Source organism: Bombina bombina, chromosome 4, assembly GCF_027579735.1.
Source record: "Bombina bombina isolate aBomBom1 chromosome 4, aBomBom1.pri, whole genome shotgun sequence".
Lineage (NCBI taxonomy): Eukaryota > Metazoa > Chordata > Amphibia > Anura > Bombinatoridae > Bombina > Bombina bombina.
The window spans coordinates 1046634922-1046653943 of NC_069502.1; the positions used below are offsets into that span (position 1 = coordinate 1046634922).

A 19022-nucleotide genomic window follows, 5' to 3' on the forward strand; every position below is an offset into this window, starting at 1 on the left:
CCTGTTTCACTTATATATTTATATATAGTTTGGTGCTTTTTCTGTTATATGTTTTGAGCGCTGTGTATACCCCTCTTTCACATTTACTTTACTTGGAGAGGCATAGGATAGGTTTGTAAAGGGACCCTACCCTGTGTCTCATTACACTTTTTTAGCTGCACGCTACATGTTGCATATCTTGCACTGAACTATATATATATAGGTCCCTTTCTGTGGGGGGAGTTTTGTCACTACCACCAGAGTAGGTTCCTTTTCTGCTTTTTTACTCATATTTATATATAACTATATACAGAGAGAAATGCACTTATATATAAATTTATATATTTATATATATATATATATCAGTTAAAATCATATTATTATTGAAGCTTTCTAACATTATTTAAATAGTATTATGGGATCAAAGCCCTAAGGGACTGTTATCATGTGACCCATTATTAATTTATGAAATTGTGAGAAAATGAGCTCATAATATGTGCAATGGAATATATTAGGGATATAGGACAAAATTAAGCTAAAAGGAATTACACCAACACAAAACAATATATAGAACTACCTGGTTTCTTGGAGTGTGATTTCAAACATCAGTAAATATAACCATTTAATTTGGTAGGAGGTAGTACAATATACGCAAAAAAGAAAAATGGGCCCTTTAATAGAGTAATGTCCACTAATTTAGATATTAAAGTTTCAAAGCCTCTACTGCACTTAGTACCTTTAAAGTTGAAAAAGAATATATAAATAGATCTCAGGCTGTTTTTCAGTAGTTAGCCTAAAATATTAAAGGAACAACTCATTAACTAGATCATTCATGCTTCACTGTCCCGACCGCAGACAGGAAGACTTCAGGTGTCTCAAAAAAGGAGAAAGTGTGTGAGGCATACCGTTAAAAAGAAGAAATGTAATAGCCTGTAGCTTAGAGTGAAACCAGGTTACATTAAGCTGGACAGTATATAATTACTAATACAGGTAGCCCTCAGTTTACGCCGGGGTTAGGTTCCAGAAGGAATGGTTGTAAATCAAAACCGTTGTAAATTAAAACCCAGTTTATAATGTAAGTCAATGGGAAGTGAGGGAGATAGGTTCCAGGCCCCTCTCAAAATTGTAATAAGTAACACCTAATACATTATTTTTAAAGCTTTGAAATGAAGACTTTAAATGCTAAACAGCATTATAAACCTAATAAAATAATCACACAACAGAATATATAATTAAACTAAGCTAAATGAACAAAAATATTTGCTAAATAGCATTATAAACCTAATAAAATAATCACACAACACAGACTTCACTTGCATTTTTCTGCAAATAGTTCTTTCTATGCATTCTAATCTGGACTGATTTATAGACAGGAAGATCTTGTTCCTTTTAAATCTGCTCGATAGCTCAGGTCTGGTTAAACTGATTAATTTCAGCTTGCTTGGCTTTGCTGCAACACAAGCGGACAGCTCCACCTACTGGCTATTTTAATAAATTCACTGCTTTTCAATGCTTTTCAATAGCAGTCACATGACTGGAAAAAAAGGTTGTTATTCTGAAACGGTGTAAATTGAACCGTTGTAAAACGAGGGCCACCTGTATAGGTAAATAGCACCACTGTATGTAAAAACTAAATGGATTAAACCTGTTAGGATCAATATTCAAAATAACTACCATTATAACTCAGCTTTTATATTTTAACCCCTTCACCTCACATATGGTGTAGGGAAAAAGAGTTAAATACTACTTTACATCTAGGCAAATTGATGAAATCATATTGTCAGCAATGTGTATTTGGACCAACTGCAAGAAAAAAAAAACCCTATTAAACATTTTGGCTAGTTCGTCGATTTTTGTGAGGACTGTATGAACTGAATATACCCCACTACTAAATTGCTTAGTCTACTAATCATCATCCATAAGACTTTACTAAACTGTCCGAGTTATGGGATCTGGGTTAATACAAGAGCTATGTTGTGGCAATTGTGGGTAGGGACTATCTTATAAAATTATAAATGGTCCTTTTCAAAATGAGATGCCAAATCAGTTATAGGGACATAGTAAGTATTTTAAACATAAAAACATGCTAAACATTTAACAAAAACAGCTAACCCTCTAAGTTTATCAATGTCAAAGGGATTCACTAACTAAATAGCATAACAGAAACCTAGATCTCTTCACACCTCTAGAGTAATGAAGTAACAGAAGTGTATGGTTTCAGAATGCAGTAATGGGAATGATAATAAAACTATAGCTCTTAATGAAGTAACATTAATGCTTTTACATTGAAACTCCCTACGCCAGACTGAAGGTCCTCATATAGAAGTCTCTTTAACCCCTTAACGACCGAGGACGTGCAGGGTACGTCCTCAGAAAAAAGGCAGTTAATGCCTGAGAACGTACCCTGCACGTCCTCGGTGTGGAAAGCAGCTGGAAGCGATCCTGCTCGCTTCCAGCTGCTTTCCGGTTATTGCAGTGATGCCTCGATATGGAGGCATCCTGCAATAACCTTAAATGGCCATCCGGTGCAGAGAGAGCCACTCTGTGGCCCTCTCTGCACCGGACATCGGTGGCCGGTAACGTTGGTGGGTGGGAGCTGACTTGGGAGGCGGGTGGGCGGCCATCGATGGGCCGGGTAATGTAGAGGGGGGCGGGATCGGGGGCGGTGGGGGCGCGCACAGGCGCGCGCGCGTGCACGTCGGGCGGGCGCGTGCACGGGGCGGGAGCGGGTGGGAACCGCTACACTACAGAAAAGACTGTTGTAAAAGTTTGTGTAAATCTTTTTATTTTCTAAACAAACCCAGTCAAAGGTATCTAGGAGGGGGTTGGGGTTTGTTCTTTGGTGGGTAGGGGAGCTACACTACAGAAAATGGGGGATAATAATAATAATAAATAATAACAGAATTTATGTTTACCTGATAAATTACTTTCTCCAACGGTGTGTCCGGTCCACGGCGTCATCCTTACTTGTGGGATATTCTCTTCCCCAACAGGAAATGGCAAAGAGCCCAGCAAAGCTGGTCACATGATCCCTCCTAGGCTCCGCCTACCCCAGTCATTCGACCGACGTTAAGGAGGAATATTTGCATAGGAGAAACCATATGGTACCGTGGTGACTGTAGTTAAAGAAAATAAAATATCAGACCTGATTAAAAAAACCAGGGCGGGCCGTGGACCGGACACACCGTTGGAGAAAGTAATTTATCAGGTAAACATAAATTCTGTTTTCTCCAACATAGGTGTGTCCGGTCCACGGCGTCATCCTTACTTGTGGGAACCAATACCAAAGCTTTAGGACACGGATGAAGGGAGGGAGCAAATCAGGTCACCTAAATGGAAGGCACCACGGCTTGCAAAACCTTTCTCCCAAAAATAGCCTCAGAAGAAGCAAAAGTATCAAACTTGTAAAATTTGGTAAAAGTGTGCAGTGAAGACCAAGTCGCTGCCCTACATATCTGATCAACAGAAGCCTCGTTCTTGAAGGCCCATGTGGAAGCCACAGCCCTAGTGGAATGAGCTGTGATTCTTTCGGGAGGCTGCCGTCCTGCAGTCTCGTAAGCCAATCTGATGATGCTTTTAATCCAAAAGGAGAGAGAGGTAGAAGTTGCTTTTTGACCTCTCCTTTTACCGGAGTAAACAACAAACAAGGAAGATGTTTGTCTAAAATCCTTTGTAGCATCTAAATAGAATTTTAGAGCGCGAACAACATCCAAATTGTGCAACAAACGTTCCTTCTTTGAAACTGGTTTCGGACACAGAGAAGGTACGATAATCTCCTGGTTAATGTTTTTGTTAGAAACAACTTTTGGAAGAAAACCAGGTTTAGTACGTAAAACCACCTTATCTGCATGGAACTCTAAGCCATCTCCGTGGAGATGTTGCCTGTACAACGGCAAAGAGAATGACTGGGGTAGGCGGAGCCTAGGAGGGATCATGTGACCAGCTTTGCTGGGCTCTTTGCCATTTCCTGTTGGGGAAGAGAATATCCCACAAGTAAGGATGACGCCGTGGACCGGACACACCTATGTTGGAGAAAAAGCAACTATTTTTTTTTATAAACTGGGTACTGGCAGACAGCTGCCAGTACCCAAGATGGCGGCCATTAAGGCAGAGGGGGAGGGTTAGACAGCTGTTTGGTGGGGGATCAGCCAGGTTGGGGGCTAAGGGGGGCTCCTACACAGCAGCATATGTAAATATGCTTAAAAAAACCCCCCCCAAAAAGCATAAATATATATTTTATTTTAGTACTGGCAGAGTTGCTGCCAGTACTTAAGATGGCGGGGACAATTGTGGGGTGGGAGAGGGAAGGGAGCTGTTTGGGAGGGATCAGGGGGTCTGATGTGTCAGGTGGGAGGCTGATCTCTACACTAAAGCTAAAATTAACCCTGCAAGCTCCCTACAAACTTCCTAATTAACCCCTTCACTGCTAGCTATAATACACGTGTGATGCGCAGCGGCATTTAGCGGCCTTCTAAGTACCAAAAAGCAACGCCAAAGCCATATATGTCTGCTATTTCTGAACAAAGGGGATCCCAGAGAAGCATTTACAACAATTTGTGCCATAATTGCACAAGCTGTTTGTAAATGATTTCAGTGAGAAACCTAAAATTGTGAAAAATTTAACTTTTTTTTTAATTTGATCGCAATTGGCGGTGAAATGGTGGCATGAAATATACCAAAATGGGCCTAGATCATTACTTGGGGTTGTCTACTACACTACACTAAAGCTAAAATTACCCCAAAAAGCTCCCTACATGCTCCCTAATTAACCCCTTTACTGCTGGGCATAATACCCGTGTGGTGCACAGTGGCATTTAGCATCCTTCTAATTACCAAAAAGCAACACCAAAGCCATATATGTCTGCTATTTCTGAACAAAGGGGATCCCAAAGAAAAATTTACAATCATTTATGCCATAATTGCACAAGCTGTTTGTAAATAATTTCAGTGAGAAACCAAAAGTTTGTGAAAAAATTTGTGAAAAAGTGAACGATTTTTTGTATTTGATCGCATTTGGCGGTGAAATGGTGGCATGAAATATACCAAAATTGGCCTAGATCAATACTTTGGGATGTTTACTAAAAAAAAATATATACATGTCAATAGATATTCAGGGATTCCTGAAAGATATTAGTGTTCTAATGTAACTAGCGCTAATATTGAAAAAAAATGGTTTGGAAATAGCAAAGTGCTACTTGTATTTACGGCCCTATAACTTACAAAAAAAGCAAAGAACGTGTAAACATTGGGTATTTCTAAACTCAGGACAAAATTTAGAAACTATTTAGCATGGGTGTTTTTTGGTGGTTGCAGATGTATAACAGATTTTGGGGGTCAAAGTTAGAAAAAGTGTGTTTTTTTCCATTTTTTTTCTCATATTTTATAATTTTTTTTAAAGTAAATTATAAGATATGATGAAAATAATGGTATCTTTGGAAAGTCCATTTAATGGCGAGAAAAACGGTATATAATATATGTGGGTACAGTAAATGAGTAAGAGGAAAATTACAGCTAAACACAAACACCGCAAAAATGTAAAAATAGCCTTGGTCCCAAACGGACAGAAAATGGAAAAGTGCTGTGGTCATTAAGGGGTTAACAAACACAGTACCTTGGATGTAACATTTATTAGCCCACTCCGGACCTAGGTGCGGTATGATAAAACTGTCCAAGTATGTTGCATACCTGTTGGAAGCTGTCTTGTGCTGTCGCTTAAATCCTATAGCAAGTAATCTCCTCTGAACAAATGTCCTGTTTACTAAGCATACACTGTAGTCCATCTCTGGCACTGGATTGGGAAGGATGTACCGGAGAGGATCGCAGCATTTTGCCAGAACTTACTCATTTAAGCCTAGAGTCAGGGACTTGGTCAGATTGCACTCTGCACTGGTGGATTCCTTCTTCGTTTTCCCTCTGTGATGAGTCGAATGGTGTCTCACTCTCATCTGTTGTCTGGTGGGAGTGCGCAGTTCGGACCATCCAATAGGCCGAAGCCCAAGGTTTATGTCCTTCCTCAGTATCGACTATGCTCACCGTCATTACAGGGTTGTCATCAGCTGCACTCACTATTGCAGGGCATCCGCGGTGATGTCCTCTGTATTATAGGTTCTTTGAGGCTGATATCTTCTTGTAAGAACAGCGTGTCACCTGTAGCAAGGAATGTGACTCCTGGTATCTCAGGGTCACTAGCTCTCCCCGATGCCAAATGTAAGGTCTCGGTTAGGTACGAGAAGTGTTCATAAAATAGATGACCCAATGTCTTCAGTAGCATTGTTTGACTAGGCTCCATGATCGAAATGTAAGTAGAATGGCTCTAGCTTCCCAAGTTATTGTTTTCTGTCATTTGGATTCAGCTTTTTTAGCTGTTAAAACTGTCTTATCAGGCAAAGGGGGAAGGCGAATGAGTACATCTCATCAATTCTGGGCTGCCGGTTAGTAAATCTATATAAAACCTATATAGGTCCACTCCATAAGAACCAGGCATCACTGCTGCTTTGTAAAATAGCTTAGATTATACCTCTGATGAGCGATAAACAGCATGCAGCTGTTTTAAAAAGCAGCCATCTTGGTCGGTGTTCGGACATGCCCCCCCTTCTGCTGTGTATATTTTGATATACTTATATGTTACTCTTTTAAGGCTTTAGTTTCCACTTTGAAATGAAAATGCATTCCAATACTTTTATTATATTATAGGGCAGCTATGATAATAGACTTTTTGGCCTGGGGATCCAGTCTATCTATGGCATACTGCATCAATGCAGATAGCATTGCTGTTGCTTTTCCTACAAGCAGCATGATCACCGACAGATAATTGGTTTGTTATTGACAATACAAACACACTTGTTGAATGGGGGGGGGCAATAATTATACTTAAAGGGACAGTTAAGTCCTAATTAGACATTCATTAGATCAATTTAAACAACTTTCCAATTTACTTCTATTATTTAATTTGCTTCCTTCTCTTGTTATCCTTTGCTGAAAGGTTTATCTAGGAAAGCTCAGGAGCAGCAAAGAACCTAGGTTCTAGCTGCCGATTGGTGGCTGTGTGTGTATATATATATATATATATATATATATATATATATATATATATATACATATATATATATACTGATTGTCATTGGCTCACCCATGTGTTCAGTTAGAAACCAGTAGTGCAGTGCTGCTCCTTCAACAAATGATACCAAGAGAATGAAACAAATTTGATAATAGAAGTAAACTGCAAAGTTGTTTAAAATTGTATGTTCTGTCTAAATCATGGAAACAAATTTTTGGGTTTCATGTCCCTTTAAAACTAAAAAAATAAATAAATAAATACTCAGTATAACCTTATTAAAGCTATATAAGAAAATAGAAGTGTTCAATATCATCAATACATTTGTTCTATGTGTATATTACAAATCCCATAGGATTTCTCTATGTCTATATTTTATTGACAGAGAAAATGTAATTAGCCCAGTTAAAGCTTCAGAATCTACTACCATCAGATGCTTAGCAAATGAGGCAAACTAAATAGGCATTATTTTATTTCTGTCAGACAAGCATTGATGTGTTCCCAGTTATCTATTTTGCCTGTTGTATCCTCACCTATACTGAACATTTCAATACTACTAAATATTTGTCTATGTAAAAGCTGTGTCAGGGGGGGTGTCATAGACATAAGTAATCAAACTCATTTTCAATTGTTCTCTCTAAGTAAACAAAAATAGATAACATAAGGAGCCTTTGTATACAGAGTGATAATGTAAGGATAATTTATCTTCATGCAAGTTCAACCCATTTTAATGGGTTGTGGTATCAAAGAGCAAAACCAGATAAATCATATTAAAAAATAAACCTAAATGATCAATTTCCCATTCATTTTATACTCTTTAGCTATTATAACAAGACTTTGGAAACTCATGAAAGAGAATCCAGTTTCAGAGTCATCCTATATTTTCCCCTTTTATCAGGGCCTGTATTTCTTTTTAACAAATCTAATATTTGCAATGATATTTATAGAAACATAATAAAAACAGATTTTTAATTAAATATAAGATTATTTGTTGTATGACATATAAAGTAAACACAATAACGTTTCTGTACAGTTTAAGGTAAGGCTCTACATATTACATCAATGAAACCATAGGGTATTTCTTTAAAAAAAAATGTAACAGGACAGTCACATTTATTCTTGGAAATAAAATAGAGTTAAAGGGACATGAAAAACAGAATTTATGCTTACCTGATAAATTACTTTCTCCAACGGTGTGTCCGGTCCACGGCGTCATCCTTACTTGTGGGATATTCTCCTCCCCAACAGGAAATGGCAAAGAGCCCAGCAAAGCTGGCCATATAGTCCCTCCTAGGCTCCGCCTACCCCAGTCATTCGACCGACGGACAGGAGGAAATATATATAGGAGAAACCATATGGTACCGTGGTGACTGTAGTTAGAAAAAATAATTCATCAGACCTGATTAAAAAACCAGGGCGGGCCGTGGACCGGACACACCGTTGGAGAAAGTAATTTATCAGGTAAGCATAAATTCTGTTTTCTCCAACATAGGTGTGTCCGGTCCACGGCGTCATCCTTACTTGTGGGAACCAATACCAAAGCTTTAGGACACGGATGAAGGGAGGGAGCAAATCAGGTCACCTAAACGGAAGGCACCACGGCTTGCAAAACCTTTCTCCCAAAAATAGCCTCCGAAGAAGCAAAAGTATCAAATTTGTAAAATTTGGCAAAAGTGTGCAGTGAAGACCAAGTCGCTGCCTTACATATCTGGTCAACAGAAGCCTCGTTCTTGAAGGCCCATGTGGAAGCCACAGCCCTAGTGGAGTGAGCTGTGATACTTTCAGGAGGCTGCCGTCCGGCAGTCTCATAAGCCAATCTGATAATGCTTTTAAGCCAAAAAGAAAGAGAGGTAGAAGTTGCTTTTTGACCTCTCCTTTTACCAGAATAAACAACAAACAAAGAAGATGTTTGTCTGAAATCTTTAGTAGCCTCTAAATAGAATTTTAGAACACGGACTACGTCCAAATTGTGTAACAAACGTTCCTTCTTTGAAACTGGATTCGGACACAAAGAAGGTACAACTATCTCCTGGTTAATATTTTTGTTGGAAACAACCTTCGGAAGAAAACCAGGCTTAGTACGCAAAACCACCTTATCTGCATGGAAAACCAGATAGGGCGGAGAACACTGCAGAGCAGATAACTCAGAAACTCTTCTAGCGGAAGAAATTGCAACCAAAAACAAAACTTTCCAAGATAATAACTTAATATCTACGGAATGTAAGGGTTCAAACGGAACCCCTTGAAGAACTGAAAGAACTGGATTAAGACTCCAGGGAGGAGTCAAAGGTCTGTAAACAGGCTTGATTCTAACCAGAGCCTGAACAAACGCTTGAACGTCTGGCACAGCTGCCAGCCTTTTGTGAAGTAAAACAGATAAAGCAGAGATCTGTCCCTTCAGAGAACTTGCAGATAATCCTTTCTCCAAACCTTCTTGTAGAAAGGAAAGAATCTTAGGAATTTTTATCTTGTTCCATGGGAATCCTTTAGATTCACACCAACAGATATATTTTTTCCATATTTTATGGTAAATTTTTCTAGTTACAGGCTTTCTAGCCTGAATAAGAGTATCTATTACAGAATCTGAAAACCCACGCTTTGATAAAATCAAGCGTTCAATCTCCAAGCAGTCAGTTGGAGGGAAACCAGATTCGGATGTTCGAATGGACCTTGAACAAGAAGGTCCTGTCTCAAAGGTAGCTTCCATGGTGGAGCCGATGACATATTCACCAGGTCTGCATACCAAGTCCTGCGTGGCCACGCAGGAACTATCAAGATCACCGAAGCCCTCTCCTGATTGATCCTGGCTACCAGCCTGGGAATGAGAGGAAACGGTGGGAATACATAAGCTAGGTTGAAGATCCAAGGTGCTACTATTGTATCCACTAGAGTCGCCTTGGGATCCCTGGATTTGGACCCGTAACAAGGGACCTTGAAGTTCTGACGAGAGGCCATCAGATCCATGTCTGGAATGCCCCATAATTGAGTTATTTGGGCAAAGATTTCCGGATGGAGTTCCCACTCCCCCGGATGTTCCTCCATCGCTAGGGAACTCCTTGTTCCCCCCTGATGGTTGATATATGCAACAGTCGTCATGTTGTCTGATTGAAACCTTATGAATTTGGCCTTTGCTAGTTGAGGCCAAGCTTTGAGAGCATTGAATATCGCTCTCAGTTCCAGAATGTTTATCGGGAGAAGAGATTCTTCCCGAGACCGTAGACCCTGAGCTTTCAGGGGTTCCCAGACCGCGCCCCAGCCCACCAGACTGGCGTCGGTCGTGACAATGACCCACTCTGGTCTGCGGAAGCTCATTCCCTGTGACAGGTTGTCCAGGGTCAGCCACCAACGGAGTGAATCTCTGGTCCTTTGATCTACTTGGATCGTCGGAGACAAGTCTGTATAATCCCCATTCCACTGTCTGAGCATGCACAGTTGTAATGGTCTTAGATGAATTCGTGCAAAAGGAACTATGTCCATTGCCGCAACCATCAAACCTATTACTTCCATGCACTGCGCTATGGAAGGAAGAAGAACAGAATGAAGTACTTGACAAGAGCTTAGAAGTTTTGATTTTCTGGCCTCTGTCAGAAAAATCTTCATTTCTAAGGAATCTATTATTGTTCCCAAGAAGGGAACTCTTGTTGACGGGGACAGAGAACTTTTTTCTATGTTCACTTTCCACCCGTGAGATCTGAGAAAGGCTAGGACAATGTCCGTATGAGCCCTTGCTTTTGACAGAGACGACGCTTGAATCAGGATGTCGTCCAAGTAAGGTACTACTGCAATGCCCCTTGGTCTTAGCACCGCTAGAAGGGACCCTAGTACCTTTGTGAAAATCCTTGGAGCAGTGGCTAATCCGAATGGAAGTGCCACAAACTGGTAATGCTTGTCCAGAAAGGCGAACCTTAGGAACCGATGATGTTCCTTGTGGATAGGAATATGTAGGTACGCATCCTTTAAACCCACCGTGGTCATGAATTGACCTTCCTGGATGGTAGGAAGGATCGTTCGAATGGTTTCCATTTTGAACGATGAAACCCTTAGAAATTTGTTTAGAATCTTGAGATCTAAAATTGGTCTGAAAGTTCCCTCTTTTTTGGGAACTATGAACAGGTTGGAGTAAAACCCCATCCCTTGTTCTCCTAATGGAACAGGATGAATCACTCCCATTCTTAACAGGTCTTCTACACAATGTAAGAATGCCTGTCTTTTTATTTGGTTCGAAGATAATTGAGACCTGTGGAACCTTCCCCTTGGGGGTAGTTCCCTGAATTCCAGGAGATAACCTTGAGAAACTATTTCTAGCGCCCAAGGATCCTGAACATCTCTTGCCCAAGCCTGAGCAAAGAGAGAAAGTCTGCCCCCCACCAGATCCGGTCCCGGATCGGGGGCCAACACTTCATGCTGTTTTGGTAGCAGTGGCAGGTTTCTTGGCCTGCTTACCCTTGCTCCAGCCTTGCATCGGTCTCCAGGCTGGCTTGGTTTGAGAAGTATTACCCTCTTGCTTAGAGGGTGTAGAATTTGAGGCTGGTCCGTTTCTGCGAAAGGGACGAAAATTTGGCTTATTTTTAGCCTTAAAAGACCTATCCTGAGGAAGGGCGTGGCCCTTTCCCCCAGTGATGTCTGAAATAATCTCTTTCAAGTCAGGGCCAAACAATGTTTTACCCTTGAAAGGGATGTTAAGCAATTTGGTCTTGGAGGACACATCCGCTGACCAAGACTTTAGCCAAAGCGCTCTGCGCGCCACGATAGCAAACCCTGAATTCTTCGCCGCTAATCTAGCTAATTGCAAAGCGGCATCTAAAATAAAAGAGTTAGCCAATTTAAGTGCTTGAACTCTGTCCATAACCTCCTCATACGAAGATTCTTTATTGAGCGACTTTTCTAGTTCGTCGAACCAGAAACACGCAGCTGTAGTGACAGGAACAATGCATGAAATTGGTTGTAGAAGGTAACCTTGCTGAACAAACATCTTTTTAAGCAAACCCTCTAATTTTTTATCCATAGGATCTTTGAAAGCACAACTATCTTCTATAGGAATAGTAGTGCGTTTGTTTAGAGTAGAAACCGCCCCCTCGACCTTGGGGACTGTCTGCCATAAGTCCTTTCTGGGGTCGACTATAGTAAATAATTTCTTAAATATAGGGGGAGGAACAAAAGGTATGCCGGGCCTTTCCCACTCCTTATTTACTATGTCCGCCACCCGCTTGGGTATAGGAAAAGCATCGGGGGGCACCGGAACCTCTAGGAACTTGTCCATCTTACATAATTTCTCTGGAATGACCAAATTGTCACAATCATCCAGAGTAGATAATACCTCCTTAAGCAGTGCGCGGAGATGTTCTAATTTAAATTTAAATGTTACAACATCAGGTTCAGCTTGTTGAGAAATTTTCCCTGAATCTGAAATTTCTCCCTCAGACAAAACCTCCCTCCTGGCCCCTTCAGATTGGTGTGAGGGTATGTCAGAACAGTTATCATCAGCGTCCTCTTGCTCTTCAGAGTTTAAAACAGAGCAATCGCGCATTCTCTGATAAGTAGGCATTTTGGATAAAATGTTTGCAATAGAATTATCCATTACAGCCGTTAATTGTTGCATGGTAATAAGTATTGGCGCACTAGATGTACTAGGGGCTTCTTGTGTGGGCAAAACTGGTGTAGACACAGAAGGGGATGATGCAGTACCATGCTTACTCCCCTCATTTGAGGAATCATCTTGGGCAATATCATTATCTATGGCATTATTGTCCCTACTTTGTTAGGACACTATGTCACAATTATCACATATATTTAAATGGGGAGAAACCTTGGCTATCATACATATAGAACATCGTTTATCTGATGGTTCAGACATGTTAAACAGGCTTAAACTTGTCAACAAAGCACAAAAAACGTTTTACAATAAAACCGTTACTGTCACTTTAAATTTTAAACTGAACACACTTTATTACTGAATATGTGAAAAAGTATGAAGGAATTGTTCAAAATTCACCAAAATTTCACCACAGTGTCTTAAAGCCTTAAAAGTATTGCACACCAAATTTGAAAGCTTTAACCCTTAAAATAACGGAACCGGAGCCGTTTTTACATTTAACCCCTATACAGTCCCAGGTATCTGCTTTGCTGAGACCCAACCAAGCCCAGAGGGGAATACGATACCAAATGATGCCTTCTATAAGCTTTTTCAGTGGTTCTTAGCTCCTCACACATGCATCTGCATGCCTTGCTTTCCAAAAACAACTGCGCATTAGTGGCGCGAAAATGAGGCTCTGCCTATGACTAGAAAAGGCCCCCAGTGAAAAAGGTGTCCAATACAGTGCCTGCCGTTTTTTTTAAAACAATCCCCAAGATTATAATAACTATTAATAGTTATAATCTGCCAAATATGCTTAGTAAAGTAATCGTTTTAGCCCAGAAAAATGTCTACCAGTTTTTTAAGCCCTTATGAAGCCCTTTATTCTTTTACTTAAACTAAGAAAATGGCTTACCGGTCCCCATAGGGAAAAAGACAGCCTTCCAGCATTACAAAGTCTTGTTAGAAATGTGGCCAGTCATACCTCAAGCAGAAAAGTCTGCAAACTGTTTCCCCCAACTGAAGTTACTTCATCTCAACAGTCCTGTGTGGAAACAGCAATCGATTTTAGTAACGTTTGCTAAAATCATCTTCCTCTTACAAACAGAAATCTTCATCTCTTTTCTGTTTCAGAGTAAATAGTACATACCAGCACTATTTTAAAATAACAAACACTTGATTGAAGGATAAAAACTACATTTAAACACCAAAAAACTCTTAGCCATCTCCGTGGAGATGTTGCCTGTGCAACGGCAAAGAGAATGACTGGGGTAGGCGGAGCCTAGGAGGGACTATATGGCCAGCTTTGCTGGGCTCTTTGCCATTTCCTGTTGGGGAGGAGAATATCCCACAAGTAAGGATGACGCCGTGGACCGGACACACCTATGTTGGAGAAACCCAGGTTTTTTATTTCTTGATTCAGAAAGAGCATGTACCGTCCAATTTACTTCTACTTTGACATTTTATTTGTTCTTTTGGTATCCTTTGTTGAAAAGCAGGAGCGTAAGCTCAGGAGTGTGCACATGTCAGCAGCACTATGGCAGCAGTTTTGTAAGAATGATATACATTCACAAAGGTACTAACGGCAACACTTTTTTTCTGCCATGTAGTGTTCCACGCTACCAACCTTGGTATCTCTTCCACAAAGAATACCATGGGAAGGAAACAAATTTGATAACAAAAGTAAATTTGAAAGAAAAATTGGGGTTTCATGTCTCTATAATCCCTTCATGACAGGGGTGGGGGGGCAAATGTTCGAAATCGTAACGAATTTCCGATGTAAACATTTGCAGGAATCAGGAAGTCATGTGGCCGGTTAAAGCAGGAGGCTGCAGGACGCCAAATAACATAGGACATTCCATGCTCTTCTAATGGTGTTAGAGCCCAGTGGTGTTAGGACGGCATGGAACTTCCTAACTGCGTTAAGCAGTTAAGAACTATTGGTATAAAACCCAGCTTTATAAAAGAGTCATGCATATTGGTGTATATATAAAAAAAGTCTTAATTACTTTTGTTGGTAAAGTGTACTTTCCATCAGGAAGAGGATGGCTCTGCACATCCCCACAAGTGTTGCATACAAAGGCCATTTTTGTGCACAGTGGCTTTATGTTACTAACGCGAACAACAGTGCCACGCAGTGCCACATATTTTCCATATAAATTTGCTCGGAGATTCTTCAGCTGTGTCAGCGGTTCATAATTATACACCCTGAAAATAAAACCTGAAATTACTACTAAGAATACTACAAGTAAAAATAAAGTGTGCTGCATACGTTTATCATCACCTTGCATGGATGTAAGGCACGTTGACTATTGGAGCTTCTAATGTTGGGAGACCTTCTTGCTTTTGTAATTCTTCTGCATGTCTCTCAAGGTCCTTTGTTAAAACCTAAATAAAATAAACAAAAGCATTAACCACAAACTAAAATACAATGAAAGGGACAGGAAACCAAAATTTTCTTTCATGATTTGAATAGAACATACAATTTCAAACAACTTCCAATTTACTTCTATTATCAAATGTTCTTCATTGTCTTGTTATCCTTTGCTGAAGGAGCAGCATTGCACTACTGGTAGCTAGCTGAAGACATCTCGTTAACCAATTACAAGAGACAAATGTGTGCAGGCACCAATCAGTAGCTAGCTTCCACTAGTGTAGGATGTGTGCATATTAAAATGTAGTGTCTTAAAGGGACATTCCAGCCAAAATTTGAATCCACATGGAAGCATTTCAGTTTTGAATAGAAGTAAATTTGTAATATACACGTATTAGCAAAAATGCTTCTAATAAAAGCTATAGCTGTTTATAAAGTGTATTTAAGTATGCACCGTACACCAGCATTTTAAACACAGCACTTGTTCAGAGAGCCTAAGGTGCTTGTACCATCTGGTAATGACTCAATTTGTTCATTGCTGACATGATACAAGCTCATTTGGTGCTCTGAGCAGTTGCAGTACTTAAAATGCTGGTGCACTGAGAATAGCTATCTATGCTTCACATGCATGGGCAGAGAAAAATGTGAACACTAAAACAGTTATAACTTTTACTAGAAGCATTTTTGCCAATACATGTATATTATAAATGTGTTACTATTCAAAGATGTAATTCATCTATGTGTAGTTCAATTTTGACCGGAATGTCCCTTTAAAATTTCATGTTCTGATTCTTGCAAGTTTAATTTTTACTTTCCTGTCCCTTTAATATTTTGTAAAAGTATAAATTGCTAGAAAAGGTGCACTTTTAGTATAAAAAAAACCTTATTGATATATTTTGAAAGGAATAGAAAGTTAAAAAATGCACGGTGCATTTCAATTTGAAATAGAAGTAGTTTTGCAACATTCTTCCATTAGTAAAAATGCTTAAAATATATTACTGTTTTTCAGCAGCATACTCATTTATTCTGTAAGGGCCCTTGCACCAGTATTCATACACCATGCTTGCTCAGAGAGGTGGTTTTGGTTTGTATTGCTTTTGAAGATGTAATTTGTGTCATATAAGCTAATGCTGACCTTCTGAGAAGGTGTGGTGTTTGAATACTGGTGTATGTGCCCTTACAGGATATGTACGTATGCCACAGAAAAACAGTAATAACTTTTATTAAAAGCATTTCTGCTAATTGAATTACATTGCAAAAATGCTTCTATTTCAAATTGAAATGCACATTTTGTTTTTTTACTCTTCTATCTCTTTAAATCAAAATGAGCATAAAAAGAAACAGTTTGCGTTAAAAAAGAGCAAACAACTTATGTGTTTTCTTAGAAATTCTCAGTGTGGCCACTGCCTATAGTGACAGAATCAGCACTGATAGTGACATATGGGAGCTGACATGCTGAGAACTTAAGTTGCCTTCTGTACACTTCTGAGCATGAGCAAGAAACTGACTTCTTATTAATGTTCAGTGAATGCAAGAGAAAGCCAGCTCAAATTGCTCTATAAGATTTGTGACATCAAGCTATATCTTCCTTCCCTAGCCCCTTGTGTTGCAGTGGCATGAAGTAATGGACCCTGCACATTACTTAAACTGATAAATAATACATATTGCAATGAATCACAAAATACATTCAGGAGAGCAAGGTCAGTATCACAGTAGCGACACAACATGCCGTTTTGGGCCAAATCTATAGGTAATGTGAAAAAATAAACAGGTGAAGAAAAGGGTGCTTGATGTTAATAGTCTCTTGGTAGAACCAAAAGAAAAAACAAACAAAAAAAAAAAAGCTCAATAAAAATGAAGTATCTGTTGCTGCTTCCAAAAGATGTATATGTTCCTCTAATGTTAAAGGAACACTAAACCCAAAAAAATTATTTCATGATTCAGAAAGAGAATACAAATTTAAACAACAATCCAATTTACTTCTATTATTTATTTTGCTTCATTTTTTAGATATTCTTAGTTGAAGAAAAAGCAATGCACATGGGCGAGACAATCACATGAGGCTTCTAAGTGCAGCAACCAATAAGCAGCTACTACGCCTATCTATATATGCTTTTCAGCAAAGAATATCAAGAGAATAAAACAAATTAGATAATAGAAGAAAAATAGAAAGTTGTTTAAAATTGCATGCTCTTTCTATATCATGAAAAAAAAGATGGGTTTCATGTCCCTTTAACTTGATTACAATCAATTCTTTACCACCACAACATAATTCAGCTGTTTTAGAGACAGTTTATGAGTGATTTATACAGCTGTCAAATTTCACTTGTAAACTGTCTCCAATGGAGATGAATTATGTGTTGAACACAGAATTCAACATTAGAATTGGAGCAATTTTATGGGTAATTGCTGAAACAACCACATTTCGGAAGCATCTACTAAAGTTATTTGAACATTAGAGTATTCACAGGCTAAACCTAAAAGTATACCTAAAATGTTTTTCAAAAATTGTTCTCATTAATCCATTGATTTCTGGTTGAGATTAGTGAAGGGGTAAAATAGTTTAGAAAAGCCTTGAATAACCCTAGGGTTATGCCATCTGAGAATTGCAGTAATTTTGCTCTGATCTACTTTTATGCATGCAGTTGAAATCTAGAACCCACGAAAATGCATCAAAACATCCTTAAAATTGCAAGGATCTAAGATACATTGCTGCAATGGTTTAGTTTTTATGGAGAAGTAAATGAAGATGTCATCCAGATAGACCACAAGGCCTTGATCCAAAAGGTGTAAACAATAGCAATGTTGCTCATTTTAACAGACACCAAAATGCACAGCTAATCATTCAAAATGATTGTAAGCCAGGCAATATGTTCTTTTACTTATTCCTTGCCTAGAGTGGTACCCAATTACAAACACCAAAGTCTTCAGAATAAGAGGGAAGGATTTCAGTTTAATTTTGCTGAAGATGTTTGTAAAATCTGAATAAGGATGGCAGAAGAAGCTGGAGGACTGTTGGACTTGGTAACAAAACTACTCATGTAATGAGGCACATGACAAGTGTGAAGGAGATCTGTTGAGTCTTCTACTCTATGGTTGGTTTAGGTTTTCTTAAAGGAACATAAAACCCCAAATTGCTCGTTCATGATTCAGATAGAGCATTTTACACAACTTTCTAATTTACTATCTAGATTATCTAGATTGTAAATTTCCACAGGAACAGGGCCCTCAATTCTCTATGTATTTGTTTGCTTAATTTTGTCCGGTGTCTTAAATTGTATTGTATCACTGTTGTACTTTTCTCTTTGTACCCATGGACAGTGCTGCGGAATCTGTTGGCGCTTTATAAATAATAATAATTTACTTCTATTATCAAATGTTCTTTGTTTTCTTGGTGTCGGTTGAAAAGCAGGGACGTAAGGCAAGGAGCCTGCCCGTGTTTGGAGCACTATATGGCAGCAGTTTTACAAGAATATTAACCATTTGCAAGAGCACTAGATGGCTATTTCCTGCCATGTAGTGCTCCAGACACCTACCTAGGGATCTCTTCAACAAAGAATAACATGGGAACAAAGCAAATATGACCATAGAAGTAAATAAGATTTTTTTTTTTTAATTAAATGCTCTGTCTGAATCACAAAAGACAGTCTAGTCAAAATAAAACTTTCATGATTCAGAAAGTGCATGCAATTTTAAACAACTTTCCATTTTACTTTTATCAAAAAAAAATGCTTTTTTCTTTTGGTATGCTTTGCTGCAAGCTAAACCTAGGTAGACTCAAACGGATTTCTAAACTGTTAAAATCTGCCTCCTATCTCAGTGCATTTTGACAGTTTTTCACAGTTAGACAGAGCTAGTTCATGTGTGCCATATAGATAACATTGTGCTCACCCCCATGGAGTTATTTAAGAGTCAGCACTGATTGGCTAAAATGCATGTATGCCAAAGGACTGAGATAAGGGGGAAGTTTGCAGAGGCTTAGATACAAGGTAATCATACAGGTCAAAAGTATATTAATATAACTGTGTTGGTTGTGCAAAACT

At 39.1% G+C, this 19022-nt stretch overlaps 1 protein-coding gene across 1 annotated transcript in view; it reads right to left on the minus strand.

The window, feature by feature from the left end:
- MCM8 (minichromosome maintenance 8 homologous recombination repair factor) overlaps positions 1-19022 on the minus strand; it is a 465182-nt gene that overhangs the window by 290176 nt on the left and 155984 nt on the right. The window contains exons 6-7 of the mRNA XM_053712690.1: positions 14890-14993; positions 14615-14813 (exon numbers count right to left, since the gene is read on the minus strand). Of these exons, the coding sequence (XP_053568665.1) occupies positions 14615-14813; positions 14890-14993 (303 nt within the window). The remainder of the gene's footprint in view (positions 1-14614; positions 14814-14889; positions 14994-19022) is intronic.